At 39.5% G+C, this 13,764-nt stretch overlaps 1 protein-coding gene across 3 annotated transcripts in view; it reads right to left on the bottom strand.

The window, feature by feature from the left end:
- The window catches only part of SLIT3 (slit guidance ligand 3), a 463,356-nt gene that overhangs the window by 115,917 nt on the left and 333,675 nt on the right, over positions 1–13,764 (bottom strand). For all 3 annotated transcript variants that reach the window (XM_062587759.1, XM_062587761.1, XM_062587762.1), the window contains 2 exons: positions 13,491–13,634; positions 10,650–10,813 (listed from right to left, as the gene is read on the bottom strand). In XM_062587759.1, coding sequence (XP_062443743.1) covers positions 10,650–10,813; positions 13,491–13,634 — 308 coding nt within the window. The remainder of the gene's footprint in view (positions 1–10,649; positions 10,814–13,490; positions 13,635–13,764) is intronic.

Raw genomic sequence — 13,764 nt, 5'->3', positions numbered from 1 at the left:
ATGTTACATATTACCTCCACAAGGTGATGCAGTGAGAGCAAGCAATTCTGCAAGTAATCTAGCATTTTGATTCCACAGATACAGTCGGGTTTAGTTTTGTAATCCCAAACTAGACTATGGGAAATGGATTACACACTGCTTTGTATGTTACTGCTTCTGTGGTGCTCAACACTTGGCACGTTATAATGCTTCTTGTAAATTAAACATCTAAAGTGAGATCTAGCTATCGTTTTTCAGCTTGATGGCAGTGGACACAGACTGCAGGAATACTTGAAACTCAAATCAAAAGCTTTTGCACTTCAAGACATTTTCAATAATTTGAAATCACTTAAAAAGTTAGGATCACTGGGCATTTTAAAATATTTTAAAAATACACACTAAGCGTTTCCCCATACCCTCAACATTTAATCTGCATCTTCTTAAAAGAGTCATCTGATTCTTAGTCCAAAAAACTCTAGCCTTGGCAGTCAGGCTAAAATGTCAAGAGCTGAACGTATTATGGTCTGATTACAAGAACATACAGCTATTCTTTCTCAGGTCTATGAAAAAACAGTTTTGGTTGATTATGATTCCTGGAAATAGTGCCAAAGTATATGATGAACACCTGTCAGGACCAGAATTTATTAAAATTGCTATAATTATACTATACTTTGTAAAACTCATTAAAATTTCTCAGTGATCAGAAAGGGATGTGAAAATCCAGAAATTAACCCTTAAACAAGCACTTCTACTTCTCATTGTCAAAATATTCCTTGAAACAATATTCACAAATGTAATGAAGTTACATAGCATAACATTTTATTAGGTATAATTTTTAGTCTCCTTCTAGATACTTCATCTTGCTATGGAAAAAGGACAGGAAAATAGGTGGAATGATCTGTGAAGGAGAAAAGGGGGTAATAAAGTTAGAGGGTGAAAATTTGCCTTTGGTGTTCTGTCAAGCTTTTTGGCAAAGCAAATACAGAATATTTACCCCAGATGACTGAGTAGCCTGACTCTCGGAGTGCAGACCGCGTTTCTGCCCCCACAACATCGCCACGGGGAGCCAACTTCGCTGGGCCCCTATCGCTGTGCTTCTGGCAGGGAAACCCTGCCACTCAGCAAGGATGGAGGGAGCAAGCAATGCCATCCTGCTGCTCTTCCTTTCTTTCTCTATCTATTTTCCTTTCTTTTTTAGGAAAGAATCTAAATAAAAGTTACCTAGGTAAGCACATAGTCAGAAGTAATAAATTGCATGCATATGCTCATCAAGTACTCAGCCATCCATCAGACTGTGAGATGGCAAGAATCATCTGCCAAAGACTAGATAAAATTTACTATCTGACCTGAGCCTTGAGATCGCTTGGACAGGTGGCTGCTCTATTAAGTTATCAGGTGGCTGCTCTATTAAGTTATTCTCATCTGGGATACTAATGTGAAATCCAGCCATCTGCTTGCAGAACTAGTTAAGTGTGTGTATCTCTTTCTCCACACCAGGCTTTATCAGCATCCTACGGTGGGGCTCTGAGTGAAGACGATGGGATTCAGGAAGCACTACTAAACATCACTTGCATGTATTGCTTCTTGGGCTCTGGAAAATCAGCTGCAGAATGCTATGGAGAAGAGATGCAGAAGAGGCACACAAGAAACACTTGACTTCATTTTACTACTCCAGACGAATCACTTGGCCATTTCATTACACTGGAAAGCATGTGAACCCAACAACTGAGAACTCTGGGAAGCTTGGCTGAATGTAAAACATGACCCACTGGTTTCTAATAATTCTCCAAATTAAAAAGAATTAAGCTTTCTGTAAAATGAGTAGCCCAGGCAACAGTTAAGGCCTGTGTTTAACTGACAGCAACAGGTTTATCCCAATTACTAGTTATAGCGATAACATTTTCACTTCACAGCTTATGCAACAACACTATCAGGTACCAGGGCATTCTAATACCTCAACAGTACAAAGCAAAACCACGTGCCATATCACAGAACAGCATATTGAGATAAAGAAATATCACATTTCCATACATCGAAAGAATCTAGATGCCTTTCTAATACCAATATAGAGAAATTAAGCAGCTGAGATAAATATTTTTTCTCTATTTTTCTTTTTAAGCACTGTTTAGAAAACCTAGTTTCAGTTTTTAACATTTAGTAATTCCCAAAGGACTCAAAAGGAGTGCTAGAGGGCCCTTGCTACTGGAAAAAAAACTCAGGCTAGCTTGAACACTGACTTGATGCACTCCTCCTAGAAATCTTGGATCCAGCAGTCTCAGTTTTGGCACCCAAAATAAGATCACAAAGAAAACACTTGGTCACAAGCCCAATTGGCCAAAAAAAGAAAAAAAAAAAAGGAATTCAGACATTTTTAGGCAAAGAACGGGTACATTCTTTGCCACAATTTCACATCATTAGCATTGATTCTTTGATTCTAATCAGTAGCTAGAAGGAAAAGTTAGCAATTGCAGATGTCCTTCTGATGGCTCCACAATAGATAGGTAACAATGCTGCATGGACAGACAGTAATTCCCTGTAAGAAAACTTCTGTGTGAGGCTCTCAAAATGCTTTATAAATTAGGCATAATTACCTCTACTTCAGACGGGGGGAAAGAGAGGCAATGTCAAATCCAGAAAGCACAAGGGTGGGCACATTGACTCAGTTTTGTGTTGGGTAACTCCTGGATGATCTTGTTTTCATATAGGGCCATGTTACCCATGTTGGTTCAAGAGGTATGAGCCAATGCTAAGTAGACCTTCCTGAAGCTCTTTTGCAGTATATGTCTTTGCAGTTAAACGGCAGCATGTTAAGACTGCTTTACTCACTTCCCAGGTCAAGTTCAGTAGCAAGCACATCCTTACACCAAACAGCATTTGAAGGGTACCCTGAGCAGAAGGGCTCATACAACGGCTCAAAACAGAGAGATTCAGCTCTTTTTTCTAATGTAGTTACACAAAAATGATTTGTCAGCTCTGTAGGTATGGCTGGAATTTACTTTGAAGCAGAATTGAAATGATCAACAGGTTGTCTAACTTGTTGAATCTAACAGCAATTAAACAGAGTAATTATTTGGAAGTGGTTATTCCGCATGCAAGCCCCTTGGAAAGTCTCTTCCAAACACCACTAGTCACTGGGCTTCCCCTGGTGTCCCACAGGCGCCCGGGGGCCTGGTTAAGCAGCACACATCGCCTTTTCCACTCGTCCTGCAAGAAAAGGGGAATCGCTCACCTTTCGATGCGTGTGAGAACAGCAGCAGTATCCCAGCATGCCATGCGGCAGGAGTATGCAGCCTTCCATGGTGCTTGACAGAACCATGTTCCATTTGAATTGTTCTACCACATGGTTAGATCAAGCACAAAGGAAAACCCCACGAACAGCCAGAGTCAGAGTTAGGCAGCGCTAGAGAGAGAAGAGCGTTGAGAGGAAGCAGCATGGAGAAGCACAAGCTGAAGGTTTCACCGAGAGCTGCTCTCCACTCCACCCATGCAAAGAGGTGCTGGACACAGGAGGCCATCCTGTGCACTGGGGCCGCGGGAACACTCTGCAGCACAACTGGGGTTAGTGTACAGGAACAGAGCCCGGGTGACTGCCAAGACAGAGCTACTGTGGTAGAAAACACTACCAAAGGCCTGCTAAAAGCTCCCTCCACGAAGCATGTGCAACTTCCACTACACATGAAATGCTTGATCAGTGCTGCTCTTGACTAGCTGCTTACTCTCTCCTGGTGTCTCCTTTCAGTATAAATGCCGTTTTGGTTTTCCCCATTCTTTAAAAAGCTGGTCTTACAAATACCACAGCTCATACTATTAACAGTGCAGTTTGAGCCAATAGCCAAACTTTGGCCATAAATGCTCCCCTAAAAGTCCCATCAGCCTATCATGCTGGTGGCACTCACACTGATGATCTATAATTACCATTGCTTTTGTTTTTCTTTTTTCTTACTGCACTTTAAAACACTGTAGAAAACACATGCTACTAAAGACATACTTAAGGCAAACAGAAGTATTTTGTCATTGCTCTTTCTCGGTGTAATAGCTGTTGAGTTTTGCACATCATTTGCTGATGGAAGCATTCTCCCTCTCCTATATCCTAGATTACTTCACATAGCTTTACTCCTTGTAACTCATCCCTGCATCTTTGGCATACAAAGTAGGGCATTTAGTTTTCGCTTGACAGCTCCCACTGAAATAAAACTCCCATTGACTTTAATATCTGCACAGCTAGGCCAGAGGAGAGCACTTTTGAAAGTCACATTTCCAACGTACTTGCAGGCGAAGGGAAAGAGGGACAAAGTTGATTGTCCTACAAACTAATTGGAACATTTTGCTGGACTTCAGTGAAGGTCAGTGCTTGTGCCTGAAAAAAATGCCACTTTCCTTAGTAAGGGGTTTGCACTGCCAAAAGAAAAAAGTCAGCATCAGGCAGACTATTCTTTATCTACAGAGAGAACAAGGGGAGCACTTGAATGGAGATGACAGAAAACAGAGTAAGAGGCTCTACTTTACCTTCTTGTTATGAATCAGTATAATTTTGCAGAAAATCAACATGCAAATTACTCAGGAATGCCAGTAACCAAGTAGAGAGTTAAGTTAGTTACCTCATACTGTGGGTTTGCATGCTTACAGCACAAAAATTAAGACAATTTGAGTTACTTTCAATCTTTACATTCTCTAAGGAAGGAACTACAGCAGTATTTTAGGGGAGCTTAACATAATAAACCTTTTCCCCAAAAAGCTGCCAAACTAGTCAGAGTCCTCACTGATGCAAAAATTGGATTATTAATTTTCTTGCATGACTCATGTAAAATGCCAAAAATTATATTAATTTTCTTTCACGACTGATTCAAAGTATGCAAGAACCTGGAATTCATACCTCACTTACTTAGAAATTACAAATATAACTAGTATTCCTACCAATAATTTAATAACGTATCAGTTCTGGCTTTGGAATAAATTCCTCCGTGGTACTCTGTTAAGCAATGAGATAGTTCATATCTTCCAAAGGCTTTTATTACATATAGTGATTTTCAGTATTAAGTAGAATCTCCATAATAAACTCAGTAATTTCAGTGTCAACGAACTCTTTCAGTCTTACTAGGAACAAGTTTGGTCACAGCCCTGCAAACATCTTCCTGAGAAATCTCTAGAGATTATTTTGAACAAGTCTCTTTTCCTCTGCTGCACTAATTAAACACTGCTCTCAGTAACTGCCTAAGCTAATCAACAATGAACAAGAGGTACCAGTGCATAAAGAAAAGTCTGCCAAAACCCTAATTTATACTCCATGAATACATGAGAGGTGAGATACTGCAAAGGCACATTTTGGCTCTTCTGCTTATTGCAGACTATTGCAAAAAATGTGAAGGCATATAGCTTTTCTTTTTCTTCTTCTTTATTTTTGGCAGAGGAGGAAAACAAGGGAAGCATAATATTCTGTTCTAGGCACAGTAAATTACACTTCAAAAAAAAAATTCCTAAGTCTTTTGTTGTATATAAGGACCATTCTACATAAATGTTTGCAAAAACATGTTGAAAAAGGAATACGAATATCCCCAGGTATTTGCCAGTTCTGATTAAAAAAAATGTAGATACATTCTATAACCACACAAAATTGTATGATTTGGTGCTGATATTGATTCAGCTCTGGTAATCAGAGATCTGTTTGGTTATCTGTCCTTGAATCTGCAGTTTGCTAAAAATTTTTATATGGGTCCCAATTTCTAACTGTACCATCAGACTGTAACACATTAGGAGACTGTTTCAGTCTCAAATGAAAATTTATTGTCCAGTTGCAGACTTGAACGTTCTTGCACTGGCTGTAGCTGTCCAGCTTTCTTCATGTCAATGTCTCACCCATTATTTTCTTTTCCTACTCAAGTGACCTCTACACCCACAGCAAAGTGCTAAATTTGCTTCTCTGGTGAATGTTCCTCAGTTTAAGCTCAACACATGCAATAGCAATGTGATTTCACCCCTTTCCCTCCCAACTTAAACCCACCAGAAGGGACCACTTCAGAGAGAGAAGAGAACTAACTTCATCCCGTCTTGTTTTTTGAGGTGTCTGAGTTAAAATTATTTCTAACACTCAGCTTTCTTCCATAGCTAACAAAGGCACCTCCAGAGGACAACTGAGATCTCGAATGAGGAATCTATACTGCTCTCTACATGGCCCTTTAGGGGCTCGGGGACACCTACATTAGCTAGACGCCACAGTGATATGGATGCATCTGTGACTCAACATTCACGCTCCCTCCATTCATTGCCTCTTTACCATAACTGTGAATAAGGAATGGCTGGTAACAAAGCTCTTCAACTGCTTAGTTTTTTGAGGACTATCTCAGCTTACAGAGAAGATGAAGAACAGTCTGAAAATAAACTTTAGTTTTCTTGTCCTCTTGCTATTATTTGAGGTGCTTTGAGTTGTATAGCACTCTCGGGCACTGAAGCAGCTAATTACAGTCAGATCAAATATATGCCCCAATGCAAGAGAAAGCAATAAGACAGCTTTACTTTTTAGGGCTTCAGTAGGAACTTATTTCTTATTTCTAAGAGCTAGAAGAGAAAAGCTTCGATGATGCGATACTCGTAGATATACATATGCTTTGATCACTGTCAGAAAGATCTGTGGAGGTATGGCAGGTAGATCGTTCATCGCTTTCAAATACACAATATACTGAAAAATGCAAGCATATTACAGTGGGGAAAAGAAGACTCCTGAATATAAGGACAGCCCTCTGCAAAAGCTCATAAAGTGTTGCACAGCAATCAAGGATCCTGTCAACTCTCGAAGCGACAATACGCTACCACGGAGACAACACAATCTGCTCCTGGAGTCCTCTCCCTTCCTCCTAAAGCCCAGTGCTGCTTTAGAAAACAAAACGGCTGTGTAGTGGACTTAATCAAATGCTGCTGGGCAGAAGACTTTTATTGTTCTTTTTTCCTCTATTCCTAATAACAGGAGCCTCCAGGGATGTAAGACTGGCAAGTCCTGTTGGATCCCTGGTCATAGCAGGCAGATGCAGCCAAAAAGAAAATCATCATAAGGATTTTACTGCTGCTACGGAAAATGACAGTATTTCCATTCTGTAAACAGAAGATAGAGTTAGTCCCATTCCCCTTGTTTTTCTTTCAAGAAAAGTCTTTTCTAGTCTCAGATTCGACATTTGGAGGGAGGGTTGAGCAAGGGGGTAGTTTATTATTATTTTGGTTCATCACACTAAATGGAAGGTAAAAACCCACAAGAAATCAGCATCCATTGTAATTTGATGCTTAAACATAGTAAACAGTACATCCAAAAGCTCTGTCTGTCTCACAGCCTCAGGCAAAAACACATCCCTTTCCCCTGCTGTTCCTTCATTTCATGGTATGATGCTTCCAATTCTCCTTTTAAAAAGAATTACGTATATTATTTACCAGTTGCATAGAATCTCCACCCTATGATGACTCATAACCTTTGCAGATGTTGCTTCATCACTATCAGTAAAAGCTCAAGTCATTGGGTTCAGAGAGGAAACAGAATCCGAGAAAAGTGCCTTGATGAATTTGAAAAAGAAGGAATGTTCTTCCAGCTAAGGACTATCCAAAAGGATGACAGGGAGCTAGGGTTAAAAACTAAAGGAAACAATATGAAAAAGAAAAAAGTTTTCTATATATTTTTTACAATACTGCATAATTTTGTCCTTCCAGTTTCATTTAATTCAGTGAATACTGCTCTTTTAGCCCACCTGCATGTCTGAATGTGTATTCCTGACGATGCATTCCTGATGTCCCTCTACCATTTCAAATAGCCTGATGAAACTTCAAACATCTCTACTTTCCTTCCCCATTCCTGTTTACAGCTCCTCTCGCTTGCACTTGTACTAAAAGTGCTTCCCCATGTCTCTTAATTTACTGAATGATCACACTTTTTCTCATGCCATGTCCTTCCTGCAAGTCTCCTTTGTGATGTTTTACAGAATCCAAATGAATATGGAAAACATATACATCGTTTCAGAAGAACTTAGGAGGATTTTATGACTTCCAAACTGGTCCTCTCCCTGATGTTGGAGTGTCAGGTTCACCTAAGTGGAACAACTCCTGGTTGTGATCTTGCCACTGGCTGCATACCTCTCCTTCCACACATCTCAGATTCTCTTTGTATCCTCATCACTTCTCAGAAGGCCAAAGACAAGTTCAACATAAAAAGCCTCATATTCATTCTTTAATGAACCCCCCCATCATGCTCATAGAGGGTTTTTTTTCCCCACAGAACAAACTTTATGACCTTTAAAATGTACTAAATGTATTAAGCAACTACATGAAAGTATCAGGACCCTGAAATACAAACCCTCTGAGCAAAGATGCATACATTTACAAAAGGATTTTCAATAAAAATCATTTTGTCACACACTGTACAAAAGAATTAGATGAGGAGAATCTCACAATTAGCAAAGACACTGCCAAGTTGCTGAGCACTGTCACCGCCACGTGATCGTGCAGGGTCATCCCTGGGTAATGCAAAGCACCGCTCAGGAGTCCCACTCTGAATGACGAAGACTCGTACCTCATGGACTTCTCTGCACACAGATCTACTGTGTTAAATCCTGGGATGAAACATATTCCTCAAAATGAAAACATGGAAAATTCCTGCTAAATTTGCCAAGTTTGAAACAGCCAGGATTCAAAGGGACAACCTGAGCAGAACAGGTGACCAATGAACCAATGACTTGATGTCTGGTCTCTGCATTGATTCACACACCAAGATCCTTCCAAGCCATTCAAAGTTGCCCATTTCATGTGAGTAGACAATGAGTCGAGTTTGGTGTGTCTCATCACCATCTGGAAATTTTACAAGCAAGGACAACTTCTCTACTGAGCTTTTGAATAGAGTTCGTTTTCATCCAGCTGAAATCTTTGTTCTGAGGCTGCACAATCCCTGCCCTCTTCCTTCATAAGTCAGGTTTATACCTTTTCCATGTGGTTTTGATATACTCCTAGAACTGGATAGCAAGGAAGAAACGGCCTAAACCCTTAAGGAAAGGGCCTCCAAGATAAGAACTCACACAAAATATTATTCTCCAAATCACCAGGTACAGTGTTTTGCATTGCAGCCCTTTTAGCTATGACCTTTCATAAATGATATCAGATGGTGTTTGCCTTATCCAAGAGCCAATAGCCTATTCAAGACATACATACACATACGTAACACATTAATTTCTCTAACGTATTAATAAAAGCAGAAGAAATAGCAATGGCAAATAGACACATTTATAACAATCTGTTTCTGCAGTGCACTTTCTTTTCTAAGCTATATTTATGCATTTTCATTTCAAGTTTTTTTAAATATGAATATTACTGACTAATTATCTTGTTACTATAATGGACACAAATCAAAAACCTAGATAAAAGTATATCATAATTTCAATTTTGTTTAGAAATTCTGTGGCCTGAGTAACAAATGATTGAAGACTTTAACAAGCATGCCCAAGACCTGACTGCAAATGAAGTTATCTTTATTTTATTTTCCTCATAAAGAGAAGGTTTAGCTCAGCACACTGTCTGCAGAGACACACAAAGCACAATGGCTTGTTTTGGGCTGCTGCCGTTCAGTTCCGCGCTGCATCCCCATCTAGTGTCATCAGCCTTTTACCACCAGGAACACAACTAATCATGGTATTTTTTTTTCAGAAGGAAAGGACAAAAATCACAGCAATTTTTACAGAAACACTGCAAGACACTCCATCAATAACAGTCATTTTTCTTCTCAATACACACTAATAGATTTTCTCACTGAAACCTGCTTGTCTTTACAGCATATCTGAAATGCAGTAATCTGAAATGCAACCAATAGAAAAAACACATGAAGAAGCAGTCTGCTCAGTTGTGCTGTAAAAGGCAATAAATGACCTTTTATTGATAGCTAGACCATAAATAAAGGGTTAGGGTTGAGAAAGAGGTGTTTAGGCTGCTTTGCTCATTACTAGGTAATGTTTCCATCTAGCTAAGAACACAAAATCTTCTGACCAAACTAGAATATAAGTGTTGATTCAAAACTTGCTAAAGACGAAAATCTCACCAACATCAACAGCAGTTTTACTTGAATTAATACACAATAGTTATGGAGAGCAAAAATCTACCAAAGTACAGGAACTCCCTTCATCCTCCCAGCGCCAGCTTGACCTGGGTGCTAGGTCAGAAGTGCCCGTGCTAGCTCTTTAGAAGTCCAGCCCAGACTGTTCTCAGCCTTTTAGGTGTGAGAACTTGCTGGAGCTCAGCTCTCATTCAGGTCACGGAGAGTTGTGGAGAATACAAATTGCATGAAGATCCATTTGACTTCCACCCCTCCAAAATATGACATTTGCTGCATGGATTCATACACATCCACTCTTTTCCTTAGACATTTTAAAAGCTAGCAATTCTTTCAAAATTAAATATCATAACCTTTTCTCTTCTCTTTGTTTTTATTTCTTTAAGAGAGACACAGAAGAAAGACAGCTATAGACTGCCTCTTTTTTTAATCCATCAGGTAATTGGTTTTCTGGGGAACTAACTCAATTTTCCAAATTTAATTTTAAAAGATGCTCCATAATATCCATTAAAGCAAACACTGTCCTGCAGATTCGATTAGCAGGCTCCCTGGACCTGCTTATTTCTGAATTGAAAGTGCAGTACAGCCTGGATAAATGAATTACCTGAGCAGCGGAACTTCTTGCTCTTGATCTGGCTGATGCGTTTGTTGGCAAGGCGACGCGGACTGCTGCATCGAGCGCCGCTGGTTTCTATCGGATTATCCTGCAGGTAATCAGCCAGCCACTTCAAATGGCAGTCGCACACAAATGGATTCTGAGCTAAATGTCTGCGAGAAGGATGGGATGTTTAATCAGAAGTGACCTGTGACACTGTACTCCATCACTGTTTTTCACAAACGTAAACCTGAAGAGTCGAGTAATTGAATAAGCGTCCAAAAACCCAGGCCTGGCGGAAACCACGCGGAGCTGCGCATGAATGGGAGAATTCTGCCAGCTATCACATTTCGTAGCTCATTAAGCCTGCCGCAAGTCCTTTCACAGAGGAAACAAAAATTAATATAGCAAAGCCTGCTTTAAAGGACACACATCTCCCATCTACAAAGTCCAGTGTTTTCTTCTGAGAGCTTGGCATGATGCACTGGGAGAGAAATGCACCTGACCTGAGAGATCGTTTCGTATTCTGGTTTAAAAGACATTTCATTGGCAAGCTCAGTTTCCAAGGGACCAGACTGTGGATAAGTAAAGGGCCTTGGAACAGTGGGCAAAGTCAGAAATGATACAGAGGTCTTCCCTCAAGAGTGAAATTTATGCTTGCATATACACATCATGCCTAACAGAATTCCCCATATAGGTATTTCCTCCTGGATCAGAAATTTTTCTTTTTCAGAATAAATTGCTCATGCAAAGTAGAGCTTGAATCTATCCACTCCCCAGCATTTGCAGGACATATGCCCACAAATTGGAAAAACACATTGTAGCAAAGTTTTTAACTGGATATTTAGATTTTATCAATAAAGTCCTCTAGAACATTTCAGAGTAAAATAGCATTTTCCTGCTGTTGTTACAATTCTTTCTGTTTGACAAAGTTGAGCACTGCAGCAAGTCTCTTTCAGAATCAGATTTTGATCTCAGCTAAGAGAACTTGCATCAATCCCTTTAGCTTCAGGGCCCTCCATGGGCCCTCCATTAGCTAGGAAAACTGGAAAAAGACAGATGCTTAAATTTGATTTTAGACAGAGATGTAAAGGTATACCCTCCAAAGAGCTCTTTTCTCTAATTATTCATGTATTTTTCTCACCTGCATAAAACTTCTCTTCTATTTGCAGTTATATTTAAGAACTGTCACTTAACAGAATATATATAAAATATAACAGGGCCAAGGCTGTCAAGGACTGGGAAGCAGAAGCATGCATAGCAGAAAGTGCCTGAACAAGCTAAAGATTACTATTGGAGCAGAGTAAAGCCATTGCTGGAGTGAAAGGTCCACAGAACAAACAAAACACACAGAATATGACACAGGAGAGGGATTGGTTCTGTTGCTCTAGGAAAAGGCAGAAAAATGGCAATCACTTTGAGTATCAGAGAGACGGGAGAAACGGGAGAATGAATCAAAACATTTCAAGAAAAAGTGTCTTAGTGGGAAGCAACAAGTCTGAAGTCCTTTCTAAGTAATGGACACCACTGCTGCCAATAAAACCCCATGGAAACCAAGAAGAAATTTGTATACCTTAAAGGGTGTCACCTGTTGCTTAACTTGGTGAATCTTGAGGACCTCTGTAAATGAACTTTTTTTATATCCCTTGCTTGTGTGTGTGCGAATATGTATGGAAGTATGTACTGTGTATCTATGCACATGCGTATATTGCTAGAAGAAGCTAAAGACTGCTGTTGCAGGAAAGCATAGGTATGTGACGGGGGAGAATACCTGCATGTACACTTACAAAACAGACATGTTTACACATTAGAGAAATGATTATTCCAATGTCTTAACTCTTTGCAGCAAGATATCCAGATTTCTATGGCAAATTAAGGTTGTGCTTGTGGCATCCTCAGGAGGTAGCAGGTAGCATGCTGCTAGACATCATCCCTACTAACTCATTTTTCAGATATTAAAACATTTAAAAAATCATTCAGGCAGTGCATTTCCACTATTAAAACATAAGTGTGCGTGCGTGTGTGTGTATACATACATATATATATATATGTATTATTTGCTTACTACATAAACAAATGCAAGGAGGTTTATATATAAATGCATTTACAGAAACATATATAAATACATGCACAAAATACCAGATGAAGGCATTGTTTCTTGTTTTTGTTCCTATCAGGCTGCCAACTACAGTTTTGAAGCATTACTATTATCTTATTTTCTTTCTTCTCACAGCTTTAGGATGAAACCTTACTCTGTGAAGTATCAAGTCATTTCTGTACTTTTGCTTCCAATTTTCTTTCTGATTCCTCTTCTCCTACTCCTAATGCTTCCAATTCAAAGATTCTCAGAAAATGTTTAGTGGATTTTCTTAATGAATCAAATCATACAATGCATCATTTCCCCTAAGTGGAATGGCAGCTGAAATGTAGTTTCAGAAGTCATGAACTGTACAGTCGGACTCAGCCCCAGAGAGCAGGAATACTGACTCACCAGCTCATTAAAAACCATTAGGCAATGTTTTAAACAGAGTTTGCTGTTCATATATTGCACAGAGCCAAATTCACATATTATCTTCCTAATGAACAACATGAATGAATTATTAGGGGATTTTAATACACTTATGACATCTATATTTCTAAAAGGCAGAATGTAGCAATATGTGACTGTGCTGAATTTATGCAATATTTCTCTTTTCCTTGCTCCTTTTCTTTCTGTCAGAAAAGGAGGGGCTACTGCCTTGAGGTCCCTTCTAAATTGCCTTAATATCAGACACAAAGCCTTTGCAAAGACAGGAAACATCTTTGGGGAAAAAGGGAGAGCTGTCATTTGTGATATGCCTGAATACTCACAGAGTCTGGATCGATCGGAGAGGTGCAAAGAGGCCCTTGCTGATGGTCTGCAGTTTGTTGTCATAAAGAGATAGCAGTTTGAGATTATGCAGACCTTGGAACGTGTTTACCCTCAGGCAGTTGATCTTATTGGCATTGAGAAGCCTGAAAACACAGGAAAGGTTTATAATTCATTAATCTTGCAATAATCAAATATAGACAGACTGAACTTTGGGGTTAAATCAACAAAATATTAGCCCAGTCAACCAAAGCCACCCCACATTTGAAAGCATTC

Source organism: Rhea pennata, chromosome 14 (assembly GCF_028389875.1).
Source record: "Rhea pennata isolate bPtePen1 chromosome 14, bPtePen1.pri, whole genome shotgun sequence".
NCBI lineage: Eukaryota > Metazoa > Chordata > Aves > Rheiformes > Rheidae > Rhea > Rhea pennata.
Note: the sequence above shows the minus strand (reverse complement) of the source record. Positions and strands in the feature narration are given on the sequence as shown.